This window comes from Argentina silus (assembly GCF_951799395.1).
Source record: "Argentina silus genome assembly, chromosome: 2".
In the NCBI taxonomy this organism is placed as follows: Eukaryota; Metazoa; Chordata; class Actinopteri; order Argentiniformes; family Argentinidae; genus Argentina; species Argentina silus.
Genome location: NC_139656.1, coordinates 30866031 through 30887159, shown reverse-complemented (window position 1 = coordinate 30887159; position 21129 = coordinate 30866031). Strand labels below are relative to the sequence as shown.

Genomic DNA, 21129 nt, shown 5'->3' with positions numbered 1-21129 from the left:
GTCATGGCGTTAACAGATTAAACTGTCATGACGTTAACAGATTAAACTGTCATGGAGTATATTTTAGGTATTTCTGCAGTCGTCGTAGGGATCGCATAGTTATGTTTAAGGGTGCTTTAAAAGCCACGGCCAGAGTTTGTTGGAGCCCTCATCTGTTGGCTCACGTCATAATTTTTTGTAATATGATGAAACGATTAAAATGGCCCCACAGTAAACAATCTAATTTGGGATATGAAATGGCACATGGCAGGGCTCCACAAACAGACCTCTGGCCCCATTGGAGAGGCTCATTCAGATATTATTTTCCAAGCCACATAACAGGGCCACATAACAGAGATGTCTCTTCAACATAAGAAGGATACGTCCATTCCGTTTCCAGAGAAGCAGCACAACTCTTGGTCCAGACACTTGTGATCTCTCGCCTTGACTACTGCAACACACTCTTGGCTGGGCTCCCCCCCTCCGCCATCAAACATCTGCAGCTCATCCAGAATGCTGCCGCCCGTCTGGTGTTCAATTTCCCCAAAATCTCCCATGTCATCCCCCTCCTCCGCACCCTTAACTGGCTCCCGGTAGCAGCTTGCATCAGATTCAAGACCCTGGTGCTCGCCTACCAGGCGGCAAAGGGAACAGTCCCTCCGTACTTGCAAGCAATGGTCAGCCTCCAAACCCCTGCCCGATCACTCCCCTCTTCCACCTAGTTTCTCTACTGTAAATAAATCTAGCATTGTGACTGCTAATGACCCCTGTTCCTAGCATAAATTACTTTTTCCTATGACGACTGATGGATAGATGATTCACTTACTTAGACAAATGTATTTGTTGTAAGTCACTTTGTATGAAGGCGTCTGCAAAATGCCAAAAATGTAAATGTAACGTATTGTAATGTAATGTAAGGGCTGACTAATATGGTCCTAATAAGCTGACTAATATGGTCAAAATGATGTGCTGCCCTACACCTGATCTTTCTCACTCTGCAGCACAGTACAGTATATATCTTTAGCTGAGTATATGGAGGGCTGAATATGACCATGTTCAGAAACTGAGGTGTCAGAAATACATCTAGCCATCACAGCACAGAATGGAGCATTTGGGAGTGCTATATGACCCTCATAGAGATTAGGATGAAGCATATCTTATTCTTGCCGCACCCCCTCATGAAATATATTTCCTATGTCCCTGCTGGTACCCATGATACAAGTATGTTGTACCAATGAATGGTATAAATAGTGCTCAACGCACTGCCTTATGTATTTAATTAACATTGACACAAGACAGAGACACACTAGTTATTCAATACTATTTATGTCAGTCAAAGTTCATCGTCTGGTAATCCAGCCCACCACCAGGACCACATCTTGAGGCCTAGAACCCCTACTTGTGATAATAAGATTCCATTTTATTTAGAGATCATATAAATACAATTTATTTATTTATAAAATTCTACTGCATAGCACTGCCTTGGCTTCTCTGTGAGCTGTCTAGTATTAACTATGATTGTGTGTGATACACAGCCTCATAGCCTTACTATGACTTAGCAACTAACTTCCCTTTCTGCAGTTTAAATACATCTTCTCTCAGAACCTTTGATGATCACCCTTCACTATTGACACCAAACACTAACGATAACTATGATAATATTGCTCAATACAGCTGTGTGACAAGTGTGTCAATTCCACATCTGATTCCATGTTCCTTCCTCTGTGGGTCTCCAGGATGTCTCCATCGTGTCTAGGTGTGTCCAAGTACCGTGGTTCTCAGAAAACATGCAAAGTAAAGGTGAACTATTAACAAACTTCTAACAGTCAGTGTCATGTTTTTTTGACTGCAACTGTCTGTTTGGCCTTCTCCCCAGGCATCCCTTCTCACACGGGCACATGCATGCACAGACACACACACACACACACACACACACGCACACACACACACACACACACACACACACGCATACACACACACGTCTCTCCCCAGGCATCCCTTCCCACCACGGTGGATTCTATTTATAGCTGGCTCATAAAGTCTGAAGACGCCGCTATGTGTGTTGCATGGTGGACATACTTTAATGGCTGTTTAATGGCTGATGATTAAACACATGCTGACAAAGTGCTGAAGCCTTAAGTCAGTGCAACTTGAAGCCACTGGTAAGTGTGGGTAAGTGTAACATTGCTGAATATATTCAAATACGAATATGAATAATTAAATAAAATGAAATAAATATTTTGATCTTGTTATTCATGACAAGAGCTTGGTGAGGTACTTTGATGGTGTGCAAATAAACATCATATGGCCACACTAATTACAACTTAGAAAGGCTTAATGAAACCTCCATAAAACTGTTATAAGGCCTACATAGATGCTTAATCAAACATTTATAAACAAATTGATATTAAAGGAATAGCATTATAACAGGTCCTTACAACTTTTGCCAAGATTTATATCAAATATTTGATTTGTGAAGGCCTTATTATAGGTAATGATGGTTTCTTGAAGCCTTTAGAGGTTATTAAATGGAAGAGTATTTGAAAAAACTGTTTTTTTCAACTGCCCATAACGATGTTCCGACCCTGTGTCATTGTTTCCCTCGTATGATTATGTGGTGATAACAGTGTACTGGTAATGCTTGAGATGCATTAAACAACCAACAATGGGAATGTTCAACAATGCATGGGTTAGGGTTAGCAATATTATCATGCAATATTATCTATTGCATTTCCTTCTACACGCACATCTGCTCGGCTGATCCCCAGTTTCCTAAAATGCTCAGACACACATAAGCATAGTGACACACAGAACAGGCTGTAAATCAGGCCATGAATACCAGGGGAATCCCTCACTGCATTCTGACTGCAGTCAGTTTTGCTGCAGTCACACAACAAGAAAAACACAACAAATTACACAATAACACAACATTTCCTGTCCCATGTCTATATTCCAATGCCATTGGCCCATTGACTTTTTGGACTATTTTATAACAAGTCCTCTTTTGCCTCCTAGTGGTTAAGAAATAAAGTGTTTCAAAACTCTCCTTCAAACGATCCGTCAAAACCCATCTTTATAAACTTGCTTTTAATATTTAACTATTAGTTTTTGTTGTTTTTGTCCTTTTCTACCAACTGCAGCCCGCCACCTCCTCGATGCCATCTTCCAGGGCGAGGAGTCCTCACCCAGTCCCAGTATGCTGCCTACATACTCTGTGCTCCTCTGGGGAATTCTCTCAGGCAACACAGAATAAATTGAAATAATTGAATTAATTAACAATTTTGATTCCTCCAGAAACTCAGATTTGTATCTCCATTTTTAGTGTCCTTAACTGCTTTAGAAATCAGAGGACATGTGTTTGATACCACTCCTTATTCCGTTCCATGCATTACAATGAGCCCATCCTCCGATTTCTACCTCTACCAGCCTCCCCTGAAACTTCCACATGCTGGGCGATAGTACCTGATACTCAAAACCGATCTATGATTTATCGTCTCTACGGGTTTGGGAATAAAGCAGTTAAGGACACTGAAAACGGAGATACAAATCTGAGTTTCAGAAGGAATTAAAATTGTTAATTTATTCAATTATTTTCATTTATTCTCTGTTGCCATTATTTTCTAATTTGAGAGTTGTGTCTCAGACAAGAGTACTGTATTTGTTATTTGGTTCAACTTTTTATGTTAGAAAATGTTATATTGTACAATGGAGTCAAAGAAAATGGTTAATGTTAATGGTTTTAGGGTAACGTCATTCCAATGATCCCACTTCACATCTACCATTGTATTTCCCTATAGTTTGGATTTGAAAAACCTAAATACTACCATTCCAAGGCACCGTGATGGTCATATGTCACTACACACCTACAGCTAAACATTTGCCATATTAAAGATTTGTATTTTCTATATTGTGAAAAGGATGCGCAAATTTTAATGCATGGAATGGAACATGGAATGGTATCAAACACATCATTCTTCATTGGATGGTTGGATAGAATGTTAAATAAATAGATAGATAGATCGATCGATCGATCGATCGATCGATCAATAGATAGATAGATAGATAGATAGATAGATAGATAGATAGATAGATAGATAGATAGATAGATAGATAGATAGATAGATAGGATGACTGGGGAAGTTCAGTGGAGTGGGCAGAGAGTCCGTTGGCTGAGTGGGTGAGAGTGGTGGAGTTGGTTGGTCAACCAGTTTTTGGAGTTACAAAAAGGTTTAATAGGTATCAGAAAGCTTTTTATCAGGATTGGTTACGTTTTCTGGGCAGTTGATAGAAAGTGAGTTAGGTTGGTTGATTGGTTGATTGGATGGATGGATGGATGAATGGATAGATGAAGGATAGGGTGGATGGATGAGAGAGGGGAGGTATAGAAAGATCAAAACAATTAAGAGGTTAATCAGCATGGGTTATACTGAGTGAAGTGGTAGTGATTAGTGAAAGGATGATGGGAAGGTTAAATACTATTCTGCTCTATGGGAGGGCAGGACAGTGACGAAAGTTTTGTGTGGTCATTTGATCGTTGTTGTTGTAATGGCTTAACAAGACACTTTTTTTTTGGCTCTGTTCTCGCCTCCACCTCTAGGATTACACACACGTTGCTAGGGAAACGGCACGAGAAGACGCAATCCTAGCAACGCGTACCTAGCAACGACAACGGTCAGAAACACTAATTATTCTGCTCAACATTTACTGCAATTAATTGTTTTTAGCGCTCCTCTGCCCAATGCTATATTTATTTTGTGTTCGCGTTATCCTGCCATGCTTTGTTTTTGTGCCCTGCGTAAGCATTGCCTGTGAGTATTTTATTATTTCTTAAGTACATTTTGCAATATAAAAGTATATTGTGTACCGATGATGTAGTTTATGGAATTTCATGTGTGCTGTAAGCAGCCCAGCTCATGTAGCCTGTTGTTTAGCAGCTAGCATTGCATTTCAATGGTGTTGTTTGTATTTACTGTTGAAATAGCTTGTATTTGAGTACACATATTACTATGTTAGCTTGGTAATATTTTTATATATTTTATACAAGTTGTATTTTGATTGGATTCTGCATTCTTTTTTTTACAGTTTCACTTTTCACCTTTGTCATTTGTACAGACTCTGAGTCTTCAATAAACCTGGGGCTAGAAGGCTATTTCCTGACTCCGGTGTCATCCGTGACAGGAGTTTGGCTGCTGTCTAATTTGGTTAGATACACGTTAAAGAGGACAGTGCAGATACAGTGGCTTCGGAAAGCATTCAGACCCCTTCACTTGTACTTTCCACATTTTGTTGTGTCATAGATTCAATTTAATATTGATTTCATTAATTTTTTGCCATCAATCCACACACAATACCCCATAATGGCGAATAGAAAACACATTGTTAGACATTTTTGCAAATGTATTAAAATTTAAAGACAAAAATACCTCATGTACACACATATTCAGACCCTTTGCTATGACACTCTTAAAATTTGTTGCAAAACTGTCTTAAACAAGTCACTCAACGAGTGGAATTGAGTCCATCTGAGTGCAAGGATAATAGTTCATGTGATTTCGGAATGAATATCTTTTGTTTACCATAACATGGAATGTATAACAAAATGCATTTCTTTTCAGCATAGCTAATCAAATACAAGGAAAAGCTGGCATGTTGCATATTGCAAGAAAACAACTCAGAAAGGAAGTTTGGATAAAAGGAGTGCACATTTCAATGTAGAAAATACATTTTATACATTTACAAATCCCCAACAACACATTCTCCCTGTCCACTCTTGCTCTACTCAAAGTAAATTGCTGCATTACTGTATACAACACCAGGTAATACCAGGAAAGTAAACTGCTGCATTACTGTATACAACACCAGGTAATACCAGGAAAGTAAACTGCTGCATTACTGTATACAACACCAGGTAATACCAGGAAAGTAAACTGCTGCATTACTGTATACAACACCAGGTAATACCAGGAAAGTAAACTGCTGCATTACTGTATACAACACCAGGTAATACCAGGAAAGTTAGTGAGGTAAGGGAAGATTTGGTGTCATTCTATAAGGGGATTAGGGAAATATTACAAATGGGAAATATTAACTTTGTTACACATGCAAGGGTCGTTAAAGTAATCCTCTTGCATTTGTAGACATCAAGATCATATTATAAATAATACATTCACATGCATAATAACGTTTGTTTCCAACTGTATTTTTCCCGCTTCACGTTTGCAGCCACAATAAGCTTTGGCTTTTCTAGTTGACTATCAGCTGTGAATATATAAATCATGTCTTTTTGTTACGACACCCTTCAGGTCATAGATAAGTGGCAGGTTGGATGTCAAGTCCATGTCAGAATGATTTATATTTCTCTATATTATATATATATGTTCATGTTGTCTCACTCCGCTTTAATTCAATGACACTTTCAAATTTGATAAATGTTTACAGACCGAAGGCATCAGACATAGATGAAAGAGGATGGATAGATGAGAGAGGGAAGGTATAGAAAGATCAAAACAATTCAGAGGTATGGGTTATGGGTTATACTGAGTGAAGCAGTCATGACTGGTGAAAGGAAGAAAGGATAGTGTCGTGGAAATCTAGGGTTTACCACTTTAGTAATTGGTGAGACTCTGCAAATATGCACGTACACAATATATGTTCTATTAGAATACTTTTAATGGTTTCCAAAGCATGCCACTCTGTCTCTAACCAACTAAGAGCCCCAAGATTTATTGAGTTACAATCAGCATTTATACCTTCAAAACCTCCCTCTCTTCGGTGCGGGTTTTTCACGGGTTATTATCTACATTGTGGCCTTCAGGCCCATGGAATGATTTCAATGAAAGGTCCCCGGTTCGAAACTGGGCGGAAACACATTTTTTCTCTCTCTCCATTCAACTACCGTGGTGATTTCTCGCCGAACATTATTATGCTGAGAAGATTGTCTAACGTTAGAGAAGATTGTCTTACGTTATATGTCCTTTCACAGTTTCCGTAGTGTAGTGGTTATCACGTTCGCCTAACACGCGAAAGGTCCCCGGTTCGAGACCGGGCGGAAACAAATATTTTCCCTTTCACCAATGGGGTATACTGCTGTTACTCCGACACATCTCAAAATTCATTCAATCATATTATTGATTCCTCGCATCCTCTATCCTCGCCTATAGACATTTGGCCATCGTCTTCTACTCAGCCGATAATGTTTGTAAACACCCGAAGGGATCTATTGCCGCTGGCTCTCAAATGTGAGGGACGGAGTCTTGTCTTAACAAAATAAGACGTCAGCACAAGCAGTTAATGGGCGTATCGTTTCCGTAGTGTAGTGGTTATCACATTCGCTTCATATGCAAAGGCAGGACGCCGGTAGTCATAACAGAGTTTTGGACGTTTTATTTACCTTTTCTCGCTGTGCTTTCAGACTGGGATCGAATCCTACCTCAGGACACCACTCTCAAGAAATATGTTCTCAATGATCTAAATGTTTCATGTAACACAACATGCTGATAATGTATAATTCATTTTTATTACATAAGGCACTTTTTATGTCACCATTGGTTTTATGTTACAATGTGCTGTACCTTAACAGTGTCTATTTTACCTTGGGAAGACTACAGTGGCTTTACTCATACCCAAATCTCATCAGACACCCAAATTCAATACTCAATTTGCAAAACTGATCCATCTTTTTTTTTTTTTAACTTTGACCACATCATAATGATAAAAATCCTCTCATTTATGTTCAGTCATGACAATTTAAGCAAAACACAACACATTTGTCCAACTCCACATTTGATTTATTAACAAGCACAAACACACACAACTGCTAATCCATCTAAATAACAAATAAACACAACTGATCAATTAAACCTTGGTTGTATGTCTTTGAACCAAAACTAAAGTTGTATATTTATGTATTATCAATTTGTTCAACAATGAAAGATTTCACGTCCTATTTTTCTTAATCATGTAAATAACAAATAAACAAAGCCCTGGTTGTCTGTCAACAAAAACAAAAGTTGCAAGTAGCACGTAATTACAATATATACAGCAATATATGTATTTTTTAAATTCTCCTTCTCTACTGTGTGTGTTTGTGTTTGTGTCTGTCTGTCTGTCTGTCTGTGTTTGTGTGTGTGTGTGTGTGTGTGTGTGTCTGTGTTTGTGTGTGTGTGTGTGTCTGTGTTTGTGTGTGGGCGTGGTCCAGGCTCCAGCCATCCAGTTCACCTCATCATCTCCACCTGCCCGATCTTCACACCTGTGGTTCATCAGCTCATCACCCTGCAGTATTTAAACCCCGGCTTCCCATCTACTCATCGCCAGATTGTTTGTTGTCTTTTCCAGGACCACTTCGTCCTGCCTGTCCGTCTACTTGTTCTGCCTGCCCAGTCTGCCTGCCTGCCTGCCTGCCTGCCTGCCTGTCCGTCTACTTGTTCTGCCTGTTCACCTGCCTACCCTACCCTACCCTGCCTGTCCTGCCTGCCCAGTCTGCCTGCCGACTTGTCCTGCCTGCCCTGTCTGCCCACATCATTTACATTTATGGCATTTAGCAGACGCCTTTATCCAAAGTGACTTACAACAAATACATTTCTTAAAGTCAGTGAATCATCTATCTCCCATCAGCAGTCACAATGCTCGAAGGACATTTAATAATAAAACATATAGAGAACATATAGAGAGAAACTTGTAGTGGGGGTGAAGAGGTTTTTAGGAGGTATTTAGGAGGGAACATTATTGGACATATATTGTAAAGAATTCTCCAGCAGTGCCCGTTGTAATGTAATGTGTAGCTGTCACATTATGATGTAGACTTTGTAGACTTTCATTGCAGTAGTATCTACAAACACTAGCAGGGACTTTATGAATAGCTCAATGAAATCAGTGTACATTTGTCTATTGCTGTAGAATCTTCTGTGTTCAAGATTGGTTGAGTAGACAATCAATTTAAACCTCACTACACACTGTACTACTCTGTTGATGTAATGTCTACTCTAGATAGATGATTACACATACAGCATCAGATAAAACATTTTTTTACAGTGAAAGTGACTTACCTTTATTGGCGCTGCGGGTGAATTGTATGTAATTCGAGAATGACAATGATGTAGCAAAGGCATGTTGTTGATTTTATTTGATCGCCTTTAAGCCTTTGTTTTCGAAACTAGCTCATGCAATAATGAGGTCCTTTTGTAAGTATTTGTTATTTTGAAAGTATTCCATGAATCAACTCTGTGCCTTTTCACATTGGAGTTAAGAAAAGGTAGGCCCATGTTGAAGATGTAAACATATTTGTAGTCATGTTGGACGGTTACGTTTCCCTGGGCACTTGATGGTGCACAGCATATGTGTTTTGACTATCAGACCGCTTTCAAAGAATTTCGTCGAAACACGCAGTTGGATTTTCGATCTAAAGATAAATCTGACACCTGATACAAGACTAGCCCTCCATCTCTCCATATGCAAGTTATACCGTTACAGCAGTTGAAAAGTTACCCATGCTTTTGAAAGCTTCTTGTCTTTGGCGGCTTGTCATGTTTTACCTCCAAAAGTTTGACCGGACCTCTCCTCGCACGCCATGTAAATCGTTAGACTGGTTAAGTTATTAGAATTATTATATTTGGCTATGGAGTGTCCACGCCAATATATTGATGAATTGAACAAGTTATGAAACAGGTCTTTAACTGTTGTTTACTTGATATTGTTTCGTGGCGAACTAGCCAGCCCCTCAGGCCAGGGCAGTCATTTTCATTTGCTAGCCAAAAAGTTACCACATGTTGAGCATCATGGGAACAATGACTTGCCCTCTTCTGCGTTAAAAACGTTTTTTTTGTTGTATCGAAGATACGTATATATATACTACATGACATGAAATTAAGATCGAAAGCTTAGATATTCTAAATAGATAAGCTTGTGCACATCAGGTCCTAGACTGAAGTGCCGCACAGTTAGTGAATGGTTCTTGTACCCTCTTACTCGCATTAAATAGGTTGTATCTGTTCTACCAGTTGGTTTAACTGTAGCTTATCAATGGCACAAACTTCATCGATAAATTGCTGGGCTGAACTTCATTGGGGAGAAGCAGGATAGGTCAGTGATGTCAGGTCGTTGTGTAATATGACCGCTAGATGGCGACATAGTTCTTTCTATCGGCTCCTGGGTGTGTGTTGGCTTTGTGTGTCTGTGTCATTCATACTTAGGCGAAAAGCTAAGCGTCATTATCCAAAAAGGTAATAAACACATTACGTTTTACTACATGTAACCGGTTGGTCATTATAGTTTGCGGTAAATGTGATTTTGATTAAAAAATGGCTTATTTCGTTACGATTGGAGACGGGTTATCACGTGACCATGTGACGTCGCAGTAATGGCCTCCAAGGCTTTGAATTTCCCAGTTTGGAGCAGTCAAAAGTCATATATTTGGTATGTTTTAAACATTAACACTAGATCATCAGTGTTCTCGAAACACTATGTTTATTATTTGGTGGAATGCGTATAGAACCTATTGTGGTTAAACCGTGAGCTGAATTGACGTTCCAGAGAATGACCCCCTTCCCCCGAATCGGTTGAAGGTATCGCTTCTCGGCCTTTTGGCTAAGATCAAGTGTAGTATCTGTTCTTATCAGTTTAATATCTGATACGTCCCCTATCCGGGGACCATATATTAAATTGATTTTTGGAGCAGGGAGATGGAATAGGGGCTTGCTCCGTCCACTCCACGCATCGACCTGGTATTGCAGTACCTCCAGGAACGGTGCACCCCCTTTCTGTGTTGAAGAAGAACTAAGCGCTCTAGTATAGAACCGAGAAGGTGGCATTTTATTTGATGGAAACTGTGTAGAACTTATATAGAAGAAATAGAGAAAGGAGAATGTTGGGATCTTGGAAACGTGAAATGGTTTAGATTATTGTATAGTTGTGCAAAGAGTATGGTAGAGTGTAATGGCGTAGTGACAGATTTTTTAATTTAGAGAGATCGGTTAGGCAGGGGTGTCCTTTATCAGCATTGTTACACAGTATTACAACAGAACCATTAGCCACCATGTTAAAAAAAAAGGTCAATACATACAAAGCATCAATATTCCAGGAGGAGGAAGGAGTTTAATTCACCAATATTCAGACGACACAAACATAACAGTTAAAAATGTAGACAGTTTAAAAAGGGTGATTCATTTATTAGGTGTATGGGAAAGCATCTGGAGCGAAAAATCTGAAATAATGTGTGTAGGGAATGTGGATATGAGGGAATGTCATGCACCGTTGAAAGCTGCGAAAGGAATGATAAAAGTGTTTGGAGTGAATGTAGGTGAGAATGAAAAAGAAGCGAGTGATGGATCATGGACAGGGGTATTAAATAAGGTGAAGCAGAATGTGAATTGATGGAAAATGAGAAAGTTGAAGTTGAGGAGCAAGGTTATTGTAGCTAATTGTTAAATTTTATCAAGGGTGAATCATGGGCTGAGTCTTGTCATTTCTCTAACATGCACACTCACCTAGATGCAGCAGGGAGGTCATGATCCATTGCAAAAGGCTTTTCAATGAATACATCCAGAGAAAACATGGTAAAGCATTGACTAAAAGTGTGTGTGCAGCCCAGCAACAATTTCTTTCTTCTTTTACTTTCACTTATTGCTGTATTCAGACGCTTGTGGTATGGACTGGTAAAGCAGGGCCTTTGACTGTTAGTTATGATATGCTACAGCTAATCTTATATGAATTGGATATAGCTAAAGTGTAACGCTTTACAATGCACAAGACACATTCAAATGCAAGAACTAAAAATGGAAAAATGGGTATGCAGTACTGCATTGTCATAATGTAATTTGTCTCATTGATACAGGAGACAATTTGCATTATGGGAATGGAAATGTATACTCTAGTCAAGATGTAACATCACTTATCTAGTTACACAATCCTCAGCATAATAAGTTCATAAGAGATGAAAAATACACAATCGAAATGGAATGGCATCCATTCATGTTTTATTGAGTGAATGAAGACTTTACTTGGTCTTCTTGGATGAGCTTTTGCAAGGAAGGCAGCACAATCCGAGTTTGTTTGCAGCCGTGAGCATCCTCTTAAGGAGGGAACACTTCTTCTTAGAAGCTCCACTCTCCTCATGGGGAGTCGTCACAGCTGTGGGAACTGTGCTGGGAGCTAGAGACAGGAGAGAGAGTTGATATGAGCTTCACTAGGCCTAAAGTGACAGAATAGAATATGTTATTAGTTTGGTTAGGATGTCCTTGGTCTGTGTGTTCTACACGTGACTCACCCATGCTATGTCCATTGTAAAGGGCAGCCTTGATGTCCTCCTGTCCTGGGGCTGGAGGCTGGACACCAAGCTGTTTGCTCTTCTTAGAGAACTACATTAGTTGTTAGAGAAGAAGAATCAATGACAGAACATACCTGTACATGAATTGAACTCTTAAAACTCCTTTATTCCAACAAGAACAATGCACAGCTTGACTGGTGACTACTGTTGTTATGATACACTGGTAGGACTTTGAATTAATGTAATATAGAATTATGTGGAATACTTATAAATTGTCTGTATATTTCTGTTTTACCTTGCTCTTCAACTTTGAAAGGAATCCAACTGTTCCTTTCTTGCTGATTGAGGCTGGTCTGGTGTCGGACCCCTTTGACATCACCTGGTGGACCATGGCCCTCGAGAACAGATTCACTGTCTCGTTGCATCTCTGTGAAGAGCTGATGGACAGCAGGCTCTTGTGGCTGGAGACTCTGGTCGGGGTGTCGCTGTTGGATTTCTCCTCCTCCATGCTCCATGATGAGGGAGGGACGATCAGGGGAAGAAGCAAACGCTTGACTGACTCTTCCGCAAAGGAGTATATCAGCTCAGAGCACAACATCGCATGTTTCTCTGTCTGTGTCAATTTGGACAGAACACTGTCCGACACACTCTTTCCAAAAGCCATTGGCAGACTGCTGTGCAGTGACATCAGCCCCTGGAGTTCGTCCACAAGGGCATTGGTCAGGGTACGGATCCTCCCATGGGACAGCAGCTCCTCCAGTCTGCTGAGGTTGGCGTCTGGAGCGGTAACCTCTTGAAAAACTGCTGGGTCCATGTGCTCCACCATGATGTTCACCATGTCAGCCATCAGTTGTTTGGGGTCATGGATGGAATCTTCTGGAGACGTCTCATCGGAGCTGTCATTGATGGTCGTACTTCTGACTATGGGGAAACTACTCTCTACTGGAAGCTCAGTGGGAGATGGAGTTCCAGGGAGAGTCAAAGATGCATTATCAAACATGGACACGGCCCTGAGTGGCTCTGTAGCTACCAGCTCCTCACTGGAAGCTCCATCCCTGAGCTTCCAAACAACAGAATCTGGCCCAGTGAGACTACCCTCACTACACACCATCTCTACTTTCTCAAGCAGAGACCCTACAGCACTGTGCAAGCACCTAAGCTCCTCTGAGGTCTCCATTTCCTCTGACCTCACCACCATGTCACCCTGAATGGCGACCAAGACCTGGCTAATGCTGTCTTTAGCCTTAGCCATGAATGCACTTTGCTCAGCAGCTTGCTTCTCCTTCTCAGTAAAGAATTCTCTCAGCTTACGCTGAAGATCTCTATAGATGGTCTGTGCTGTAGACCAGAGTCTGACCTCCGACACCTCATCAACACTAAGCCCTCTAGCCAGTGACACCTCAGAGGCCTCGGAACCTCCCACACTTCCCCAGAGGAGCACAGAGTATGTAGGCAGCATAGTGGGACTGGGTGAGGACTCCTCACCCTGGAACAGGCTCTTAACACCATTCAAAAACGTGCCAAAAAGGTCTGATGCTGAAGAGTCAGCACTGGCAGATGGCATCGAGGAGGTGGTGGGCTGCAGTTGGTAGAAATCACAGTCGCTAACCCCACTGCTAGTTGACCAAGAGTGGTGGGAAGAACTCACCCTGCTGGGAGATCCAATGAGAAGAACATCTCTCACTTTCTCAGTAGCCTGCCTCTGAAAGTTCTCATTTGACAGTCCACTAATGACTGCCCTGGGAGACACACACAAACTCTCCGCTGATGAGGACGAGGAGACAGAGTACTCCTTCAACCATGCCAAAACATCCTCCACAAACTCACAGGCAGCGAGGGACTCATCAGACGCCCTCGTTCCAGCTGAGGCTGTCCGCTTGTCCTCAGTCTTATAAAACACAAGAATTTCGCTCAGAACCTCTTTGGTGCTGTGGTCGAGTTTGAGCTGGCTCACCCCAGGGCCTCGGAGGGCCACCATCGGTCGAGAGCTTTTACTCTGACCTCTACGGAGCGCTACTACATCTTCTGAGACCGTTGTTGACAGCAGCGGCTCACTTTTGCAAGACTCCTGTGACACTTGTGTCAGAGCAGGTCCACTGATAGACCTATCATGGTCGGAGGGCAGTTTGCTCTTCAGAGATTTGCGGCATCTGCCTTTAAAGGACAACAGCCGTGTGTAAAACTCTCCCAGCTTTCTCTGAAGCCTCTGAACTAGATTCAGGGCAACGGAGAGAGATTCCTCCTTAGAAACACCAGGGCCAACTGAGTCAGTGAGTGACTTTATATCTGCCACAAACTCATCAATAATACCAGAGGCCTCGTTATTGACATCTATACCTGTGCAGCTGGGTAGACTGCAGGGGACAGACATACTTATGGCAGACTTCAGCAGCCACTCACTCACGGCCTCTGTGGCCTCACACCTAATGTCCTCATTAGACAGTCTATCTAAGCTGGAGCATCGACTGACCCGCGGGAAAACATCCTCTAAATCCTCCAGATACATGTCATCATAAAGGGAGGGGGACTTTGTTGTTGAATAATCCTCCAGTCCAGATATGATGCCTGCTACAAACATACCAGCCGCTAGGGACTCAATGGAGGACTTCCTCTCGACAGAGAATGAGGACTCTACCCTCGCCACCTCAGTCCTGAATGTGGCTGCAAGTTCAGCAAGGACTTCCTTGGTGACACCATCATAGATGCTCTCCTGAGAGACACTCCTAGACCTCAGGGATATATAGCTCTCACTACGAACGGAGGCAAGTTCCTCATCGCTGATGTCCAAGAGGTCTACAGTTGGTTCCGCTCCATTAGGTGAGGCCCTCCCGCTTGTGACCGACCCTCGAGTAAATAATTCAGCCAATTTACTCTGCATATTTATAAACATCTTACGCGTAGCAGAGAAGATGTTATTATTAGCATGTTCAATAGGCGCATCCAAGTCAATGGTCTGAATGACGTCTTGAACATCATTCACAAAGGTGTCGATGACGTGAGACGCCTCTGAGTCTAAATCACTAGGAGTGGGGGAGGTGGTCAACGCGGCGGCCATGTTGGCCTGGCCAGTGACATCACTAGCGGAGGCAGAGGGTGAACAACAGGGGATATTCCTACACAGAATATCACCCACGGCCTTGGTGGCTTTGGAGTGAAACTCCTCACTACTTATAATACTGAGGTGTTGTCCCACACCGCCAGCGGAGGACACACGTCTGTGCTCCACTCTAGCAGAAGAGCCCTCCTGAACAGAATGACAAGAGGAGCCAATCGTCTTGATCTTCTCTGCCAACTGTCTGAGCATGTCAGCCGCTCCCTGCATGCCCCCCTGACCATCTGTGTCACATGACTCCACCGTCTCCACGATGGCAGTCATCACGTCGGACGTCATCAACCCCAGGTCGGCCTTAGAGGTCATGACTTTGACCTTTGGCACCACTGGTCCAGTGATCCCAAACTCCTGGAGCTTGGTGGACACCACGCACATCATCCTCCTAGCTGCGTACATGGACATGTCCCTATCGCAGGCTATCAGGGTGGACTTACCTGAGCTTGATAACGAGATTATCAAGGAGACGTCAGAGTTCACCTGCTTTAGGACGTCCCTCACCACAGTTCTGGTCCAATCAGATGAGCTAGAGGAGCTGGAGCCCAGTGATTGGAGGATGGTGTCCTCAGTGATCCCAAAGAGGACTCTGAGTGGGTCATCCAGGGGGGGCGCTCCTCCGTAGGCACACTGAAGCAAGGTCTGGGAACTTCAAAACAAACACAAATATTACATTCAATTCAATACAACTTTATAAATCGCTGAGGTGCATAAGAGTTATGATGACTCATGTCTGATCTCTTACAGTAAGATAGGGGGTATGTCGTAACTCTTTCTGCTTATTGTTGGTAATTTGTCTATTTGTATATGGTAACAACTTTTTTACATTTCACAAAAAATCTGCATTGATAAAGCCTGTCCAACTTTACTGTGGAACAAACATTTAGGGTTACTCCATTCTGAAATAAAAACCATTGGGTTAGTGTGGGTTTACCCTAATTTAAGTGATTTGTGAAGTTATGGTCATAATAGTCATTACTTTGAGGCGTGGCTGTGATCATAACATACCTTCCTGAGGAAGACCCTGCAGTTGGCGTGCTGCCGCCCCTCTTAGGGAGGTCCTTCTCCTGCTCCCTCATCACCCTGGACTGGGACTGGGCCTCTCGTTCCTCCAGAGATGTGGTGGAGGAGAGTCCTGACCTACTCTGAGAGGCTGCGGCATCCCTGGCCTCATTCAGCTCTATGACGCGCTGTAGAGTCGGGAGGAGGACCTCTATGGCCGTGTTGGCAATTAGTTTCACCATCTTCCGGCACATGACATCAAACTTCGCCTTATTCACCTGTGTTCATTCAAAGGAGAGTGAATGATACGTTTGTGAGGCTGTGATGTGAGGTGTGGATCTTGATGAAGATAATCATTTAGATTCACTGTTTAACTCAGACATTCAACATCAACAATGACTGGTATGCCTGGTAAATCTGAAGCCAAATAATAACACATCAAATGTTGACAGTAAAACTTACAGGGTCTCTCATGCCATCACGGATCACCCTCCACTGCCTGACAGAGAAACAGGTGAATATTACAAGTTGTTTGGTCTTGGCTCAGACTTGTTGTACTGTGTAGGCGCAGGGTGTGCTATTGAAACATCGGGAGCATAGATACAGTGGAGCACATACTACTTACTTATCAGTGAGACCCTTCAGAAAGTTGACCAGGATGGGGAAGCAGTCCTGATCGGTGTCGATGTTTAAGAGGGCACCAACCCCCCTCAGACCTTCCTCCTCCAGCAGCTTGATCACTGCTGCTCTGTCCTCATACTTGTCCTTCGCTCCAGATGAGGAGGACGTCACAGAGGTAGCTAAACGAACCAAACAAAGAGGAATCTGGAGTTTTGTTGCCACCTATCACTGACTACATCCAGACAATCAATGGTTGTGTTACAATATCCCCACTAGCAAACCACTATTTCCAGGCCATGCATTCAAATGTATGTGCTAGTATGTGGATATTGAAATGATGTTCAACTCATTGTCATTGCCTGTGATTGCTAATGGAATGAAAGACATTTGATCAAACAAGTCTTCAAATAATCAATATGGACTCGACTGTGAGCAGCAATGCAACAACAGAAAACCCTCTGACCTGCATCAGTGCTAGTGCTCTTCTCAGCCGAGGCCCTCGTACCACTCGTCTTCCTCTTGATCTGCAACACAACAGAGTACAGATCTCACAACTGGTCAACTTGGGCTTCTTCTGGAAATGTTAGGATCAGGCCTACCGGTGGGTGTATAGGCCTTTGACAGGACACACAATCTAATGTAAAGCAGAGTTACATCAAATGATCTGACCCAAGTGTTACAAGGATACAGGAAGGGCTCAGTTTTAGTAATCATACCTTGCCACTCTTGTCCTTCCTCTCCTTCTTGGGCAAAACCACTGGCTTCTCCACCTCCTCCACCCTTTTCTCCTGGGGTCCATCCTTCATTACCTGAATGATACAAAGATGTAAATCTAAGTACTGCTACATAGATTAGTTAATGCCAGTACCAGTTTCCTCTTTATCAGTCCATGTTAGTGAAAGTAGCCTATTAGTTTGTGCAAGTAATTTTGAAATAAATAATCATTTCTTATTATTCATTGTCTTGTATTTCCATGTTCACACTGGAACCTGAGTGAAGACTGAAGTTTCTTTCACAAGTTCCTACCAGCATATGATATTTCATTATCATATCTAACTATCAAAAATAAATACACTATATTAAACTCTCAAAATATTGCCCCTACCTCCTTTTCGTCCGACATTGTCTATCCAGTTTTAGTTACAGTAAAACACGTATTCGCAGATAAGTTTACTCTCCGTCCGAGCCAAGCGCAATAGTAACTGACGTCATAATGGCATGTCAAACGCGTCACAGTAGCGGTCATCTCACTGCAGGGAGCCTCACGTGTGCCACGATAATTAAGTTGATTAATCAATTTACATTATTGATCATACAACAGTGAACATTGCCTGTCATTACGAATAAACTATTGTCTTGCAAGTACAGCTGTAGCCTATTCTCGTTGCATTTCACCGCTGAAAAATATTAGCCGCAAGATACATAGAAAATAGAATAGCATAGAAACAGATTTCTCGTGAATCATGCAATGCAACTTCGTACTAGTTTAGACTAGTTTAATAATATCATAAACTAAATCAGGTTTCTTTTATTAATCATATATTTAGATTATATTACGGGGTCACAATAGCAACAGAGCATGACTCATATCTATCGGGTTTATTATGCATTAGGGTTTCGAAATAGCGCAAATTTACCCAGGAGAATAATTAGCCTATATTGAGCCTATAGGCCTACTATTGATATTGACGGTGTTATACTATACTAGTCTAAGACTATACTAGTCTTCACAGTGCTATAGCCTACAGTATGCTACTATACTGGTCTTGACAGTATTATATCCAGTAGGGACAATACTGGTCTTGACAATACTACATACAGTAGACTACTGTACGGGTCTTGACAGTATTACATACAGTAGGCTACTATACTGGGTCTCTTACCTTGTCTTCAATCATATGCCCTCTACTTTGCTCGTCCTTGTTTCCAGCGGTGAGATCAGATGTCCTCCAAGTTGTGTTTGACGACAAGACGCACCGTCGCTTTTATAGTGGCCTACTGTATGACGTCATTGTACTCAGCACACCTGCGAACCATCAGCAATCACCTCCCTATAAGACCTCTTTATGTTACAATGTGCTGTACCTTAACAGTGTTTAATTTACCTTGGGAAGACTGCAGTGGCTTTACTCATACCCAAATCTCATCAGACACGCAAATCCAATACTCAATTTGCAAAATTGATCCATCTTTATTTTTCTTTTATCTTTGACCACATCATAATGATAAACATCCTCTTGTGTCCTCATGTTCAGTAATGACAATTTAAGCAAAACACAACACATGTGTCTGTCTGTGTGTGTTTGTGTCTGTTGAAAAGAAATGCATTTTGTTGGAACATTGTTCAAGTACAGTAACACAACGCAGTTCCATACCGGTCACACATCCGTAAGCCTGTTAGTGTTTAGTCTCCATCATGCCGGAGAGGCTGCCTGCTGTGATGTAATCATCCCGGCTGTCTCCCGAGTGTCCTCAACGAAAAGGAAAGCCCCATCTGTGTTCTCTGAGCTCTAATAAACTCCATTAAGACCTCCGGTTTCGCTTTTCGCGGCTTCAAAATAAAAGCGCAAACAAAAAAAAGTTAAAACATGAAAAGGAAAGTGATGTGATCACAATATTTCCTCTTTTTTTTTTTTGCTGAAATAAGGACAATTTACCCAACAGAAAGTATATACAATTTTGAAAAAAGTATTTCAAACATGATTTTTACTACCACTGTACTCAACACTTCTAGAATATAAGTCAAGCCAGTTCCAACCATGAGGGGTGTCATACAACGTATATTTGGCCCTTTGTACTATGTAATATGTCCATTATTATTATCAAAATTACTTTTTTAAAGTTGTACATGCTGTCTGTTTTGTAATACTTCCTAATAATTCATAAAAATCTATAATCTATATCTCTTACCTCACGCTTTTATTTTGAAGTTGTGAAAACGAAACCGGAAGTCTTATTGTCGCAAAGTGCTGGTTGTTGTCGTTCAGAGAACACAGTGTTGTTTTCCGCGGTTTGGAATGCCGTGTAAAAGTATGTTGGAAATCTGCCATCACTGGCCAACGAAATTCAGTGCAAAGTTTAAAACATTAACATCCTACCTAATAATAACATTAACCCTATGAAATGGATTTGCAGTGCTGGATATTAGCTGTTGTGTTTCTGCATGCGCATGATTCAAACTGGCAGTCACCAGAAAGAAAGGCGAAAATCGGTGAGTCCACTCTCCTAGTGTCTCCCGGCAAGAGTTCGAATTAAAAATATAAAAATAATAAAAACAACTCAAAGCCCCTTACAGGGCTCCGGTACCAACCCTCTAGTAACAGGTCTGGACCTTAGGTCCGGTGTAGGTCGGTGGCGGTTAGATTCACTCCGCTGTTAACAGTCTAAGAATCCCATAGTTCCTCCGTATAAGCTTCCTTCACCTACTTCGATTATACTGAAAATTCACCCCTATAAAACCGTACACAGAAGTGGGCAATCTCTATGGTTGAACGACTGCTCTAACCTTAACGAGTGCAAGTTGGTGTGGTTGCGGATAAAAGATTTATCGGTATGTATAATATACCCAAAGGAGGTAATAATAATGGGTCAGATATAACCATTCAGATCCTATGATAACACATGCACAGTAACCTATAACCTTTCACATTACCAGGAGGAAATATATGACTTATAATGAGTAGTACAATTAAAAGTAAAATAATAAACCATTACATTTCATGACACTATTGCTTTGAATGCAGGATATGATCTTTAATAATGGTTCAAAGCATTACAGCATAGCTAAGATATCATAAAATGGGGTTACAGACAGTGTTCTAAAATGTTAATCAGATATAATATAGAAACATGGTAAAAATCATAAAAGTAAATAAAGCCATCCCTACTCTGCCTGTTTTACTGTTCGTCAGTGAAATTTAGAGAGGCTCCAGTTCCACTCCGTTGAGCAGGCCCATTTCCTCTTTCCGCCGTGGTTGTGGTGGTGAGCTCGAGTTTCCTCTACCCAGCCAAGAGGCTCTGATTCCCTGCGGGGGGCCTCAGCTTTGCCCCTGACGAGTAAAACCTGGAAAATCTACTAAAATTATTTTCTTTTGAATTTGATTGAAGAACCTGAAATCTGGATGATCCTGAAATCTCGAAGATCCTGAAATCTGGATGATCC

The 21129-nt window shown here is 41.6% G+C and overlaps 1 protein-coding gene across 1 annotated transcript; it reads right to left on the bottom strand.

Annotated features, from left to right (window-relative positions):
* Positions 1-11134: 11134 nt before the first annotated feature.
* Positions 11135-18909, bottom strand: LOC310801464 (uncharacterized protein). Its single transcript, XM_083665507.1, has 9 exons — positions 18851-18909; positions 17684-17776; positions 17431-17491; positions 16972-17146; positions 16809-16845; positions 16353-16624; positions 12534-15993; positions 12239-12329; positions 11135-12123 (listed from the first exon to the last, which is right to left on the bottom strand). The coding sequence occupies exons 1-9, from the start codon at positions 18863-18865 to the stop codon at positions 11969-11971; spliced, it is 4359 nt and encodes a 1452-aa protein (XP_083521633.1). The 5' UTR covers positions 18866-18909; the 3' UTR covers positions 11135-11968.
* Between the last annotated feature and the right edge of the window lie 2220 nt (positions 18910-21129).